Source organism: Salvelinus sp. IW2-2015, linkage group LG32 (genome assembly GCF_002910315.2).
Source record: "Salvelinus sp. IW2-2015 linkage group LG32, ASM291031v2, whole genome shotgun sequence".
NCBI classification, from domain to species: domain Eukaryota; kingdom Metazoa; phylum Chordata; class Actinopteri; order Salmoniformes; family Salmonidae; genus Salvelinus; species Salvelinus sp. IW2-2015.
In genome coordinates, this window is record NC_036871.1 from 19,934,647 (window position 1) to 19,951,356 (window position 16,710).

The 16,710-nt window shown below is 41.8% G+C and overlaps 1 protein-coding gene and 1 pseudogene across 1 annotated transcript; one reads left to right on the top strand and one right to left on the bottom strand.

The window, feature by feature from the left end:
- The first annotated feature begins 760 nt into the window (after positions 1-760).
- Positions 761-7,566, top strand: LOC111957141 (uncharacterized protein KIAA0040 homolog). The gene is made up of 2 exons (XM_023977878.3): positions 761-1,071; positions 3,647-7,566. The coding sequence occupies exon 2, from the start codon at positions 4,202-4,204 to the stop codon at positions 4,520-4,522; it is 321 nt and encodes a 106-aa protein (XP_023833646.1). The 5' UTR covers positions 761-1,071; positions 3,647-4,201; the 3' UTR covers positions 4,523-7,566.
- Positions 7,567-10,399: 2,833 nt separating this feature from the next.
- The window catches only part of LOC111956837 (tenascin-N-like), a 28,187-nt pseudogene continuing 21,876 nt past the window's right edge, over positions 10,400-16,710 (bottom strand).

Sequence of the window (16,710 nt, forward strand, 5' to 3'; positions counted from 1 at the left end):
ATGACAGTCTCTTAACAGTAAGTGTCTCCTGTTTGCTATAGCCATGGATAATACATTTTTTGAACCTTTATTTAACTTGGCAATCAGTTAAGAACAAATTCTTATTTACAATGATGGCCTACACCTGCCAAACACTCCCCAAACCAGGACGATGCTGGGCCAATTGTGTGCCGCCCCATGGGACTCCCAATCACAGTCGGGTTGTGATACAGCCCTGGATCAAACCCAGGTCTGTAGTGACACCTCTAGCACTGGGATGCAGTGCCTTAGACCGCTGCGCCACTCAGGATCCCGAAAGGAAATGGATGAGGTCAATTCTCCTCGCAACCAGGGTCACATGACCTCTCACAACTTTCTACAGAACAGTCACACATCCTTGCATCTCTCTGCTTCACCTGATTCCCTGCTCTGTCCACACCCTGAGCATACAGGACACACACATGCACACACACACTTTCATTTCCTCTTTCCAATTTAAGTCAGTGAGGTGGGGCTGAAAAGGGTGAGGTGTTTTGGTTATTTTTAGACAGCCTTTCATAATTATGTTCTGGTACAGTGTTCAAACACTCTGAAGTCAGCAGCTCTTTTGAAAAACTGTTGAAAAACTGCAGACAAATCAAATGAATTATGACCAGCGAGACTCTCTCTCTCTCTCTCTTTTTCTCTTTCTYTTTCTCTCTCTCTCTGTTTCTCTCTCTCTTTCTCTGACATCACTGGGAACTTGTGTGTATAAAGTAAACACAAGAATGCAGCGCGTCAGGCAAGGGAGTGTGAGCACAGACAGAGGGCCCTTTCTTACACAGGGTGGGCAGGGCAGGGAGAAGTGACTCTGCCCTGAGAGAGTGACACACACAGGGAGAGAGGAAGAGAGAGAGGGAAAGAGAGAGAGAGACAGAGAGAAAGAGAGCGAGAGGCAGAAAGAGCGCCTTTCAATACAGACCAAGTATGGGGCAAAGTTGAGAGCTTAGAGTATATCAACAAAAAGCAGCAGCAGATATTGAAGAGGATATACAAGGAAGAGGAAAGGAGGAAGAGGAGCTTTACTGGCCTGGACTTCTAAAGTGTTTGCCGGTAAGGTTTACATTTCAAAAGACCTTAAAAGCTCTTGATCTTATTTGGTTGAGTACCTGTGGTTCAGGAGCCAATGAATATACCTATAATACTATGTGTGAACTGGAAGTCTGTTGTTTTGGAAAGTCCCTTCCATCACCCCTCCATGGTCTTTATTCATAGATACATATATTATGTACATATCTACCTCAATTACTTCATACCCCTGCACATTGACTCAGTACTGGTACCTCATGTATATAGCCAAGTTATCGTTAATCATTGTGTATTTATTATTACATGTTATTCCTTTTCTATATATATTTCTTTCTCTCTGCATTGTTGGGAAGGACCCGTAAGTAAGCATTTCACTGTTAGTCTACGCCTGTTGTTTACGAAGCATGTGACAAATAAAATTGGATTAGATTTGATCAGTTCAACGGGTACTGTGATGTACCAGATGATACTTTGCTGTTCAGTCACTACTCAGTRCCATTCTACAGCATCTTTCAAGTAATGTAAACCTAATCTTAAATACAGTCTTGGGCGTTGAGCCTTGTAAGGTTTTGGTGATGGTTCAAACCTAAGGTTCACCATAAGATCTTGCCATGCTCTCTCCCTCCTCCACCGCTTACACTATTTCACTCGCACTGACTCTGAGGTTACCTTTCGGCATGAGCTGTAACGCATTAAGCCAATGTCCTGTCTTATACTGTGAGGCGATATGATAATGGTTGCATTTGTATGTTGTATTTATTATGGATCCCCATTAGCTGCTGCTTAGGCACTAGCTACTCTTCCTGGGTTACAGCAATATTAAGGCAGTTATGCAATTTGACAAACATTACATTACATTCACAACAGATTTCACAACACAATAAGTGTGTGCCCTCAGGCCACTACTCTAGTACCACATATCTACAACACAAAATCCATGTGTACGTGTATGTATAGTGCGTATGTTATCGTGTGTGCATGCATGTGTCTGTGTCTGTGTTTGTCTCTTCACAGTCCCAACTGTTCCCATAAAAAATATTCTATCTTGTGTTTCTTACCATGACACCGCGATTTTGAGTAAAGATGTGAATTGGATACACTCTTATGCATGACTGTCTGTGTCTCTAAACTATTGACTGTCCCTGCAAAAGAATGTTGATTGTCTCACATTAATAAGAGGATAAAAATGTCAAATCACACATTTCAAGTTTGTGTTGACGAGTCAGAAGGGTTTTGCAACAAATTATTGCCCTGGGCCATTCATGTGTGGCCTTGTATTGCCTTCTGTCATTCAGGCTTTTAAGTTGGGCAGAGCAGGGTCTCAAGCTTCCTAAATAGCTGTAGCTTACGCATGCAGTCATAACAGTTTCTGCCCCATCCTGGCTTTGTGTTGCCACTGAAAGTATCTTTCTGTTTACCGCTGATCCTAGGCCAAGACAATGTTAGGTAATTATGTTACATTGTTGTTATTTTACATGAATTTTACAGCCTGGCCAGGTTACAACGTAGATAGTATGATGTCATGCTCGATGAAATGGGGATGTTGTGGTAAAGAATAAGACGTTGATATCTTTTCTCCCCGTTAAAAGCATTGAGTTTGAATTAATTATTTTTATTGTCAATATATGTTTGAAAACTAGTCTCTAAGGTCTTCACAGCCTCTGTAAGTACATGTGGAAAGCACTACAAAAGACCTGTAACCATTTTGAACTTTGGCGAGGAAAACGTTCTCACACCTTGCTAGGCAATGCTAATGAGTCATAGTGATACTCATTTATTCCAGTCATCACGTCTTTCTATGTGTGATCATTTAGTGGGCTGTATGTCTCAACATCAGGCTCAACTTCAACACAAATCCAAATGCAAAGGCCTTCATACATAAATAATGGATAGGCTTACATTTAATGGATTTGGTGAACAAATTAGTTTAGCGGAAATGGGACCTTAATGTTGACAAACTGCAAGTAGGTACAGCCTTCTTACTTCAACGCTACAAAATAGCAGCAGCGCACTGTTTCCTGTTGAGTGATGCCAGAATGGAAGTGAAACTGACTATGGGTAAACCAATTTCACATATGGGCTGTGAGACAAAAAACATAATGCACAGCCTATTTGCAGTTCAGTTGCAGTCAGATACATTTGGCTTAGAATGTGGAGCAGGCAATAGAAGACAGAGGAAAAACCTGGCCAACATTTTAATATCCATAATCCTAGTCAACGTAAACCTATAAACTAGAGACAGCTACCATTTGACCTCCTGGCTAGCCATAAAGGTTACCGTTCATCCAAGGTGCAGTGGAATGCTACAATCAGTTAATGTTAAAGTCAAAACCATCAAAGCTAGGTTCTGTCCATCATTGCCAATCCCCTCAGAGCTCCATTAGCCGGTACATTTAAATTAGTCCAGAACGAGTGCATTTCCCTCTATGGTGCAATCAGGCAGCCAGAGCCATGACTTTCCCCTCCAACTTTAATGAGAGTAAAGCTGAATAAGATACTTGAGCAGGAGAGGGAAGAGGGAAGAGGGGGGAGAGTGAAGAGGCACCAGGGGGACTGGAGTTCATTCTGCTCACCTTCTTCTCTCTATTTCTCTCCGCAGAAAATCTCTCAGAGCCAGAGGAGAATGGATTAAAATAGACAGGAGACTTCAGAGGACCTGAGGTAGAATCCACAAATCCCAAAAGAGGGACACAAACAAACTACTCTGAGAGGCAGACTCCATAGACCTTCCCATCGCAGCAAGGAAAGATCGGAATCATTACAGCAACTGAAGGATTTCAAAGGAAAACGTCCATCTCTCATAAAACAATTGATCTTTKGTCTTCAAACTATCATAAATAATGCTTTGGTCTTTAAACCTCCAGACAAGGCACTTAAGGAAGGAGGGGAGGATAAAGAGATTCTCCCTGCATCAATGAATTTTCCAGTCTCTTGCTATCCTCCCTTGGCATGTGCTACTATATCAGCAACATCTTCACTATCAAGAGTTCACAAGCACTAGATCAGGGTCAAATCACCATAGAAACAATCCCCTTCCTGGTAACAGCAACACCCTTGGCTGACTAATTCAATCATCTATCCTTGTTTGCTATTGTGGTTGGCTTCTTCAATAGATGACACTCAAAAGGAGTTGCTAAGACACTGTCAGTGAACCATGAAGGAAGACATCTTGGATTTTTTCAGTAACTTGTGGAAGGTGGCCACCACCAAGCATGACCAGGGGATCTACAATACAGTCTGCCTGGTGGTGCTGCTAGCCCTGCCTATGGTGGTGCTCTTCACTTCTCTGGTGGTGTGCTGCCACTGCTGCTGCTGTCGCCGGGCCAACTCCACTGGTTGCTGCGGAGACAGCCCAAGATCAGACACAGCAAAATCAGACAAAAAGAAGAAGAAGAGTCCCAAAAATGAGGACTTCTGGATCTCGGTCAAAACAGGACCTATGACACCAGACAGGGTTGCCCTGACGATGGTGTAGTAGTCGTGACTGATGTTCAGATAAGGTTTCATTCTTTTGTATTTATATTCAGCTCTTTTTTACTGCAAGGTACAGGTACATAATGCCGGGCAAGGCCAGCCTTAGCCTTTTAAAGGCCCTAAGCGATATTTGTTTTTAAGTTTTAAAGTTAATTTCCTGCAATTCTACACATTTTGCCATGGGGTGTACAGAAAATGTTGCAGTTTTAAATCACCTTTTTGCAGTTTTACACATTTTGCCTTGGCTCAGAAATAACTTTTTGCAATTTTATAACAAATTTCATGCCATTCTACACATTTTGCTATGGGGCAGAGATACATTTTTTGACCGTTTGAAAGCAACTTTCCTGTAATTCTACATATTTTGCCATGATTTAATGATATCTGAGTGACAGTGACTAACAAAATCAATGAGGGCCCCATGGAGGTCAGGGCCCCTAGGCACGAGAACTGCGTGCCAGGTCGGTATTCGGCCAATGTTACTACAGGTTTAGATAGCTGGGTAGACTAACTTAACAATCTTAACATTGTTAGCTGACATGTCTAATTGAGTGATTGTCTGTGACTGACATCACAAGAGAAAAATTGCTGATGCACAACCAAATTTCGAACTTTCCCCTTGTATATTCTACTATTCTAACTCTCAACAGTAAGTGGAGTTTAGTTTTTTTTGGCGGGGGCCCCCTAGCAGCCTGGGGTCCTAAGTGAACACATGTCGTTTATGCCTGGAGCCGGCACTGGTGTTCAATATGCTACATAGAAAYTCTTGAAAGAGACTAAAAGAACCAATAATATGTGATTGATTGTGTGTGTGCGTGCATACATATGTGTGCCTGTGCATATGCATGTACGTGTTACTGTACCTTGAAGCGAGTTCCACCGCATTTTTTTATTGTTTCCTTCTAATCACAGACTGATTTAGACCTGAGACACCAGGTGTGTGCAATTACCTATCAGGTAGAACAGAAAACCAGCAGGCTCCAGACCTCAACGGGTAAGAGTTGAATACCCCTGTGTTAGAGTGTGCACTCAACCAGAAGGTTGAGGACTGCTTTCTATTTCCAATGCTGGAGGCCAGCAATCTAGTATTGTGATTCGGTTAGAAAGATAATATTTTTTATAGATTAGACCATTTCAAGTTCAAAGCACTTGCAGTTATTGCACTTACAATGTGAACAATGTGAACTTATGTAACTACTTTGAAATCTTTTGCTGTATTTGCCATATCCACTAAATGGAGATCTCAATTCCATTCATGAGTTGACTATCAATCGCTGGATTTAAAAGAACGAAGTGAAGCACTGAGATCTTTCATTTACATTCCCGTAGAGTATGCTAAAGCTCAGTATTGTTGATGAATGAGTGTTTCTACCCAACAGTTCCATGTGTTACGCTACCTTATGCTCAGATTGCCATGTGTACTGTCTTGCACTGTCCCTATTGGTTCATAAAATCATTATGTGTTATTATTATTATCTCCAGGCTCTCAGACTTTGGGGTGCTAAGTGGATCCTTCGTACATCTTTATCCCTCAGTGCCAATAGCCATCATTTCACATGTAGTGATATTTACTGGCATATCATAGTTGAGGTACTACACCATCATTCAGTATTTTCTACACCATTGTGTTGATAAAACATAAGGTGTGTGCATATGGGGCGTTGTGTGCAAAATGCACACATTTTGGGGCGGCAGGTAGCCTAGTGGTTAGAGCGTTGGGCCAGTAGCCAAAAGGTTGCTATATCGACTCCCTGAGCTGACAAGGTAAAAATATGTTGTTCTACCCCTGAACAAGGCAGTTAACCCACTGTTCCTAGGCTGTCATTGTAAATAAGAATTTGTTCTTAACTGACTTGCCTAGTTAAATAAAAAAAATATGTGTGCAAATAGAAGTTTATAATTGATTTAAAAATTCGGTGACAAATCAGTTTCATTTGTTATTTTTTTATTATCGCTGTTTTAAGATCCTTATTTTGAGCCTAATAGGCTTCTGTATTAGTTATTCACTAAACTTTGATCGAGCCAAATTATGCATTAGAACATACAGGTAACTGCCAAAATTAAGGAAACACCAACATAAATAGAGCGTTGGGCCACCACAAGCAGCAAGAACAGTTTCAAGGCGCTGTGGCATAGATTCTATAGTCTGGAACTCCATTGGAGGGACACAACACCGTTTTCCCACAATAAATGCCATAATTTGGTGTTTTGTTCATGGTGGTGGAAAACTCTTCTTCTAGTCATGCCAAAACAATGGGAAACTGGGCATTTTACATATGACCCTAAGCATGATGGGATGTTAACTGCTTAATTAACTCAGGAACCACACCTGCGTAAAAGTACTTGCTTTCAATATAATTGGTATCACTCATGTAGGGCTTTATTCAATCAGATCCGCTTTAGCCGACATCCAGATAGCGGTTGTTTTGACGTGTCAGAAGTGGAACTGTGTTACAGGTGTCAAATCCACAAGCGGCTCCTGGCATTATAGCCTACCTAAAGGGGACATTGCCATTGACTGCATGAATTCGCATTAAGATCAATCTCATGCAGCCTTGTTTACAAGTTTGACCACTGGAATGTGAGATGTAATCTACACCTCAATTAGGCTGATAGAAATCCTCATTATTTGAAGGATTTTTGATTTGAACATCATTATTTCTGTATAGCCTACACCCTCGGTTTGAACTTTTAATGCAAGGGTGATGGGTTACAATGATCAAGAGCAGCTGCTCTCCAATTTGACAGCTCCAACGCAGTTACACCTTCGACACTGCCAGAACATCAGTTACGAGGGTGGCGGCTATCGCCAGTTAATGCTTGATCTGATTGAATCTAGGCCTTACTCAAGTGTTTCCTTTATTTTGTCAGTTACCTATATATTCTGTCTGTTTGTTATCACACAAGAAATCGCTGAGGTGATACATTTTCAAGTTATGAGCTCAGGCCACACTGGCGACTGCATGAATCATGTATCCTGTCATTTGATTTTTCAAAACAGCTGGAGAAAAGAGGAACAAAATAAAGTATTTTTGTAGCTTTGTTGATTCTTTGTTGGTTGGTTCACGTGTGGTTCACAATACATGTGTTTAGAAGATTTCTGTTATCTTGTTTGTTGCATAAATTGACTTCATCCCTAGAGAACTTGGGCAAATGTATCATAATTTAATCTGATATTTGGTAACCAACATAAAGCATTAGCATCCACACACTCTGGRTGTTTGTTGTTATTTCAAACTGATATGTAGTGATAGTCTGGTTCTGGAGCAGTGACTAGCTAATTCTATGTGTCGAGATAATGATTTGGGGGTTTCCTACTCTCTGTCAGACATGCCGTGTAGCTGAGTCCTACAACTCTGACAGGCCCAGACATTCAGAGGCAGAGCACAGACATGCAGTGGAAAGTCTATGTGGGCTGATGGCAGCTTGTCTGCCATGACACAACCCACCAACCCCAGCAGTACTCCATTTCTAAACAAACAGGTCTTGTTTGAATACTACACTACCACTCATGGAAAAATTACATCAACCCTACCCATAGCCACACACACACTTCAATGGTGATTCAGCCTATGCTCATGGGTAGGTACTCTGTTGTATGAAACCCTGTTTGTCAGATGCAACTTTGGAATCTGAGCTCCAAACTTGAGCTCATGTTGAACTTGTTCTCTGTGAGTGAGGTAAATAGCCACAGACTCAAAACACTGCTGCATGTATACTCAAAAGTGTAGGGATGACAAAATAAGCATATATGTTAATTGACAGTTGAAGTAACMTTTGAAGCAGGAATAAGCACATAAAGGAGTCATTCTCATGGTAAAACTGTTTTACTTATTTTTTCTACGGGAGATGTGTCTAACTGGATAAAAATGTGTGAAGAATTGTGTGTGAAGCATTTCCTTCCCTTTCCATCCCTATTACATTCATCTCAGCATTAAAGACATGCTACGCTACTTTGCCGACTAAGAAAGTATTTTTTAAACCTCCCACTTTGGGCTAGATGTGTCAATGTGTAGTTCATACATGTATAATCTAAGAGCAGAATACTGTCTTACCTCAATTATTCACAATTCCTAGTTTCAAAGCCACTGTTTTCTTGAACCTGTGCCACACCATTCCCCCTATATTTCCCCCCACGTTGGCAGCCCCATAGCAATTAGAGTTCTAGCCAATGAGTTTCAGCCCCTCGCATTTGCGTATTTCTAGAAAGAGGCCTGCCCTTCATTATCTAATGAGGTTGCAGTACGGGCCCAACAGCTCAGTGGACACAGCAGAGAGAGAGAGAGAGCAATGATGTGGTGCACATATCTGCACATATGTCGGGAACTACTTTTGGCTCGTGAGTGCTACTTTCAGACTAGTGGCTAAAAAGTATCAGAGAATCTCTTTAAGAGCTCATTTACCCCGGAGTGCTGTTATAGGAACCAATCTTCTTTACAGTAATTTGCAATCAATGTGGTTCAAAATAGCTATTGCATCAATTGGCTCCTGTGAGACATTTCAAAGCTCAGCTAGAAGCTATTCCACAGTAGGCCCCATCCTCTTCTTCCTTCTTTATCATTCTTGCTTAACTTTGTGAATATCTTTCTTGCATTGTTATTCACACAGTCCGATGTGTGAAATCATTCCTTAGCAGTGAATTGAAACGACAGCTGAGAAACCAGAGGAAGTTGAGAAACCTCAACTTGTGGTATGATACACAACTCAAGTGTAGGTTATCCTAGACTGTGTCTGTCAAAGAGAAAAACATAGTCATTCAACTCAAAAAGGACATAAATAGGGACCATTTTCAAATGTCCTGTCAAGATCAGGTTACCTGTGAGGTTACGTCACAAAGTGATATGAATGGTAAAAAGCAAAAGGAAACTGCAAATCTGTTCTGTTTTTCTGGTATATCTAACCTTTTCTGCAAATCTCGTTTCTGGGAAAGAGATGGTGAAAATCAAACGTGTTCTACTTCGTTCCTCTTCAAGTATGAATTGAATTTGTTGATTAACATCAACTGCATCTTTTTGATAAGCACTGTGTGAAGTCATGTCCCATTCAAATAGCACTCTCTGTCTCTGCAGGCATAGATGCTAGTGCTAAAAAGGACTTCAATATAATACAACAACTGGGTCATTCCACCAATTCGCTGCCTTTTGAGAAATTAACTTTGATTTAAAAGTTTGATTTCACCTATCTTTAACATTTCGTTATTCAACTTCATGAAAATCATGTTTTCCCATCTCAAATGACTATAGTAAGTGCCTATTAAGTGTGAAATAAAGTAACAGGGATGGCCATAACAGGGCTGACGATTTCTTCTGAAATCAGCCATAAATCCCCGTGTGACAGGAGGAATGGAAATATGTTGTGTGCAACAGGTAGTGGCAATTGAATGCAAGCTTCACCAAAAAAATGAACTTGTTGAAACATTTATAGCCTGTCGATCTATGGATAAAAAGGTTGACATGTTATGCTTGACACCACAAAACCCCAGAAAATGGCCAAAAAAGCTTTTACTCTATGATTTGACTATTAGATATTTAATGTTTCTTTTGCCAAAAATATTTTAAAAGGAATAGTTTCACCATATTAAAATGGGAGTTCAGTTCACATAACAGTGTTGACCTTAAAATGAGGGACAGAKGTAAATGAATCACTAATCACAAGAAATACATAATAGTCTTCAGAAATGACTGTCATAGTGGTGAAACTTGGAGACATTCTTGGAGACATTTTGGGATTAAGTGGGTTAAAATCTTCCTAGAAGTGATACAGAGTTGATGGAGAGACATGTCAAAATGCTGAATTTTGGCATTTTAGCAAGCCTATATTCATTTTAGAAATCCGATTGATTGAATTCTCCATGTGGTCTATATTAAAGGGCACTTCATTTAATATAGCAGGCTTTTAATTTCTACTTAAAATATCAAAGGGACGCAAAAGGCACTCTTTTCGTGGAACGACACAATTACAAAACACACTTGAAAATACAATCTTACAAAGGAGCATGTCATACATTCTATTTCTTATGCATAACATCTGAAATGTGATATGTAGCTAACTCTGTAGGCTGGGTAGGCCAGAGACCAGAGCTTAGAACAGAGGGTCGGGGTCTCTGCTATGTTATGAATGTGAACAAGAGCAGTATAACTATTCTGAAAACATGGTATCATTGGGTAATCTAACTGATTATGCATAATAGGAGCAGACAGTGTTATGAATATAGTGACAGTTTTATGCCATGGAGCCAGCCTATAAAATATAATCATATACAGTACAATAGGAYAGAGGTAATTTGCTAAGAATCTATGTCTGCGGGGAATGCCGCTTTAGGACAGAGCCAAGATACGAAATCCTTTTACTTTGCCCATGTGATAATACTATACAGTGAAAGTTGCAGTTCACTTGTTCATAATATATATGAAATAAACCAATATAATACAAATATCCTATTAAAAATAAAGACGTTTATGGCTGCAGCCATATGATATGTTAACATAAAGTAAGTTATACAATAATCTTGAGATAGATTGATGTTCCTGGTTTGAGGTTCTAGCTACTTTGCCTGGTTTGTAATGAGGTTCCCATTGACTGCTTTAGTTCATCAGAGGGACTATTTTCTGGGAGCTGTTCTGCTGCTAAGCGACCTCCTCTTCCTGGTAGTGCCAACAGGCCGAATCTTCATCTCAGTGAAATCAAGAGACATCAGGTGACCCTTCCATGGCTCCCAGTTCACACCCTGGTAGAGGTTAGAAAGAGAGACAGGACAACACATTAGCCACAGTCAGCCAGATGTTTCATGATACTAGTAACTGCTTCACACTGAAGAGGATTTCATACTGTCTCATATCTATCAAAATAAGGTCAAATATAGAATGATCCAGAATGAAACTTCTATCAAGTTCTATCTGWGCCGGTGATGTCTTCATCAATACTGACACAAACGTATTATGCATCTCATTAAGAGAGGCATGGTATAACTTGATATGACAAAACAATTCCCTCCCATTTCCTCTCAACGTTCTTCATGCAGACACAACAACAGTTCTTGTTAGGCTCCCTGAGAATGAAAGTTAGCTATAAACACCTGCTATTTATAAGGCGTTTAGAGAAAAGTGTATCTTTATGGAAGCTGRTAAATCTAGGACAGCCATTTCACACTAAGAATAGAAAACCCCTATCAGACGCTCACGTGCAACTACCATGGATTCTGTATTATGCTATCAGCGCCATCTGCTTGTACAATCTTGCACTACACCCCCAAAAACTACACTGCACACGTCTTACCATGCTGTGTCTGTTGTCTCCGAATTTKCCGTTGAGGTTGGCAAGGTGACAGTTTTTGTACCACCATGCACCACGATGTGTCAGGGCACAGTTACCAAGAGCAATGTCATTGTCATTGTCAACCGTGGAGAAGGGGCGACCTTGATGGTAGTTCATGGCATCGCCTGGAAAACAATCATATACCAGATTCACAGCATCCATTGTGAAAATTCTATTCATTACAGTCACAGCTGTGTGGTAATTGGTTATGTGTGTGGGTTGGAGCCCTGAGTTTGTTTAATGTGTGGAATATTTATGCTTGTATTCCTCAACAAATTGTTAGAAAGATACAAAGAGATGGTCCACCTGCTGTTCCACTGTATTCACCGATGGTCAGCTTGAACTTCTGCTTAGCCGGGGCTATCTTGAAGTTGTCATAGACAGCATAGGCCTTCTCTGAACCCACACCAAGGTCCACTCGCAGCTCGTACTGCGTGGGAGTATTGGTCAGCTCATAGATATTGTCCAGACCTGTGGGTTAGAGTAAGAGAACTTTGAGGGCTTAATACATTTACATCATCATTATCGGCAATATCAATTCCATGAGAGGAACTCCTAGGGACATAACAGTCCTATTGAGATACAAGAGATTAAAAGGATGTCTATACAGTACTAACCGAGCCAGAACTCATCAGTCATGTTCCCAAAACCAGCCATGTATTGTCTCCAGCGCTTCATGAAGTCCATCTGTCCATTGTTGCGTCTCTGGAACACCTGGGGAGTGATGTACTGTAGAKCTCAGTCTCTGCTCACACACACATTTGATTGATAGTTTGATTGACAACTTAAATCGATGGTCCATCTATCCAGACCGTTTTTTCTTTCAGTCATCAATACCATCAATCATAATGTACTTTAGCTTGAGCGTACCACCCATCCACCGCCATCAGTGTCCATGTCACAGTACACCTCCATGGGCTTGGTACGTTCACTGTTGACGTAAACGGTGTAGATTCCACTTGCCACGTTACCATTCTTCTTAATCTGAGTACAGTCCATGGGGAATGGGTACAACACACCCACTGTGAAGGATACAAGTACACTGATTCCAGTAAACTATAACCATTATGGGGTTCAGGGGGGAAAAAAATATGTAACGATGTGTCAAGTAATTACTCTGATATAGCAGCAAGCTAATTGACCTGAAAGTTGGCTTTCAGTTATATTTCACCAATTATAGTGACCAATTAATTGTAAGATGAGAAAGAAATGAAACATTACAAATCAAATTGAAATTATAGCACAAGAGTGTAGTGAAATGCTAACGTCTAGTCTGACGTCTAGTCTGAGTCAGACTAGTCTGGTGTGTGGATGAAGTTCATAGAGGGCACAGTGTACCTGTTTTGAATGTGATCTCTATCACTCTGCTCCTCTTTGGTCCTCTGTAAGCAAGGAGGGTAACAATGTAGTTCTTTCCTTTCTCCAGGCCCGACATGGCAAAGCTGCTCTCTCCTGCCCTCAGATTCTTCTCCACAGCCTATTCAGAACACAGTGGAATTACAATAATTCACTGAGACAAGGAAGAGTCACTGACACAGAACTAAAGACCACTGACGTTGGTTTTTACAAACGTTTTGCCACTAGAGGTCAGGGGTATAACACTGAGAATACTTGTATTTTGTACACGATGCACACCAACAGTAACTTTGTCGATTAAGGCAGCTCCCCGCACCTCTCTGATTCAGAGGGGTTGGGTTAAATGCGGAAGACACATTTCAGTTGAAGGCATTCAGTTGTACAACTGATTAGGTATCCCCCTTTCCCTTTCCTTTCCCTTTCATATAGGATGAAATGAAATTGTGATCTCAAATACCGAAAGCTACGGAAAAAACACAACTGGCTAATATAATAGGTTTCTATAGCTGCATACATATATCATACCATTGCATATTTCCATGCCCACAACTAGAGCGTGTGTTACTGAGAATTAGTACCTTCAAACTGCCATCCTCAGCTCTCAATGTGAGGATGTAGCCATCAATTCTGGCTAAKGGAGCAGTCCAGGTCAGGGTAGCTACATTCAGTTTAACATCCGATGCTTTCAGGTTTTTTGGTGCGTCAATTTCTATGGAGAGAAGATCCCAAAACAGAAGCCATTTAGTCAAATAGAATGCATGAATGAAAATGTCCAGACGCAGTAATTGGATGGCTGAATAAGAATATGACAGCTGATGAAGTACTATTTATCATGCCTGACATTCCTCCATCTCTATTCTCCAATAAATGTCACTGTTTGTATCTCATATTGAGCAGATCCTTGAACTGTTAGTTTGGGTTGACCAGAATTCCACTAAGAGCGAAGGAACCTGACAGCTCCTCAAAGATGATTATGCCTCCACACCCGGATGTCCTAGCCATGTCTGAATCCTGGCTTAGGAARGCCACCAAAAACCCTGAAATTTCCATCCCTAACTATAACATTTCCCGACAAGATAGAACTGCCAAAGGGGGCGGAGTTGCAATCTACTGCAGAGATAGCCTGCAGAGTTCTGTCTTACTATCCAGGTCTGTGCCCAAACAATTTGAGCTTCTACTTTTAAAAATCCACCTTTCCAGAAACAAGTCTCTCACCGTTGCCGCTTGCTATAGACCACCTTCTGCCCCCAGCTGTGCCCTGGACACCATATGTGAACTGATTGCCCCCCATCTATCTTCAGAGCTTGTGCTGCTTAACACCCCGGCCATCCTACACCCCGGCTTGATGCCCTCAATCTCACACAAATGATCAATGAACGTACCAGGTACAACCCCAAATCTGTAAACACTGRCACCCTCATAGATATAATCCTAACCAACCTGCCCTCCAAATACACCCCTGCTGTCTTCAAYCAGGATCTCAGCGATCACTGCCTCATTGGCTGCGTCCGTAATGGGTCTGCGGTCAAACGACCACCCTCATCACTGTCAAATGGTCCCTAAAACACTTCAGCAAGCAGGCCTTTCTAATCGACCTGGCCCGGGTATCCTGGAAGGATATTGACCTCATTCCGTCAGTAGAGGATGCCTGGTTATTCTTTAAAAGTGCTTTCCTCACCATCTTAAATAAGCATGCCACATAAAAAATTTCAACCAGGAACAGATATAGCCCTTGGTTCACCCCAGACCTGACTGCCCTTAGCATCGAATAGCCCCCGCGATATGCAACTTTTCAGGGAAGTTGGGAAAGAATATACACAGGCAGTTAGGAAAGCAAAGGCTAGCTTTTTCAAACAGAAATTTGCATCCTGTAGCACAAACTCTAAAAAGTTCTGRGACACTGTAAAGTCCATGGAGAAGAAGAGCACCTCCTCCCAGCTGCCCAMTGCACTGAGGCTAGGAAACACTGTCACGACCAATAAATCCAGGATAATTGAGAATTTCAATAAGAATTTTTCTACGGCTGGCCATGCTTTCCACCTGGCTACCCCTACCTCGGTCAACAGCCCTGCACCCCCTACAGCAACTCGCCCAAGCCTCCCCCATTTCTCCTTCACCCAAATCCAGATAGCTGATGTTCTGAAAGAGCTGCAAAATCTGGACCCCTACAAATCAGCCAGGCAAGACAATCTGGACCCTCTCTTTCTAAAACTATCCCTCGAACTTGTTGCAACCCCTATTACTAGCCTGTTCAACCTCTCTTTCGTATCGTCGGAGATCCCCAAAGATTGGAAAGCTGCAGCGGATATCCCCCTCTTCAAAGGGGGAGACACACTAGACCCTATCTACCCTGCCTTTCTAAGGTCTTCGAAAGCCAAGTTAACAAACAGATCACTGACCATTTCGAATCCCACCGTACCTTCTCCGCTATGCAATCTGGTTTCCGAGCTGGTCATGGGTGCACCTCAGCCACGCTCAAGGTCCTAAATGATATCATAATCGCCACCGATAAGAGACAATACTGTGCAACTGTATTCATCGACCTGGCCAAGGCTTTCAACTCTGTCAATCACCACATTCTTATTGGCAGACTCAACAGCCTTGGTTTCTCAAATTACTACCTTGCCTGGTTCACCAACTACATCTCAGACAGAGTTCATTGTGTCAAATCAGAGGGCCTGTTGTCTGGACCTCTGGCAGTCTCTATGGGAGTGCCACAGGGTTCAATTCTCGGGCCGACTCTTTTCTCTGTATACATCAATGATGACGCACTTGCTGCTGCTGATTCTCCGATCCAACTCTACGCAGACGACACCATTCTGTATACTTCTGGCCCTTCTTTGGACACGGTGTTAACTAACCTCCAGACAAGCTTCAATGCCATACAACTCTCCATCCGTGGCCTCCAACTGCTCTTAAATGCAAGTAAAACTAAATGCATGCTCTTCAACCGATCGCTGCCCGCACCTGCCYGCMCKTCCAGCATCACTRCYCTGGACGGTTCTGACTTAGAATATGTGGACAACTACAAATACCTAGGTGTCTGGCTAGACTGTAAACTCTCCTTCCAGACTCACATTAAGCATCTCCAATCCAAAATTAAATCTAGAATCAGCTTCCTATTTCACACCAAAGCATCCTTCACTCATGCTGCCAAACATACCCTCATAAAACTGACTATCCTTCCGATCCTTAACTTCGGCGATGTCATTTACAAAATAGCCTCCAACACTCTACTCAGCAAATTTGATGCAGTCTATCACAGTGCCATTCGTTTTGTCACCAAAGCCCCATATACTACCCACCACTGCGACCTGTATGCTCTCGTTGGCTGGCCCTCGCTTCATTCATCGCCAAACCCACTGGCTCCAGGTCATCTATAAGTATTTGCTAGGTAAAGCTCCGCCTTATCTCAGCTCACTGGTCACCATAGCAGCACCCACCCGTAGCACGCACTCCAGCAGGTATATTTCACTGGTCACCCCCAAAGCCAATTCCTCCTTTGGCCGCCTTTCCTTA

What these genes read in the sequence shown, in the direction of transcription:
- LOC111957141 (XM_023977878.3), top strand. Translation starts at nt 4,202, where the DNA reads ATGAAGGAAGACATCTTGGATTTTTTCAGTAACTTGTGGAAGGTGGCC.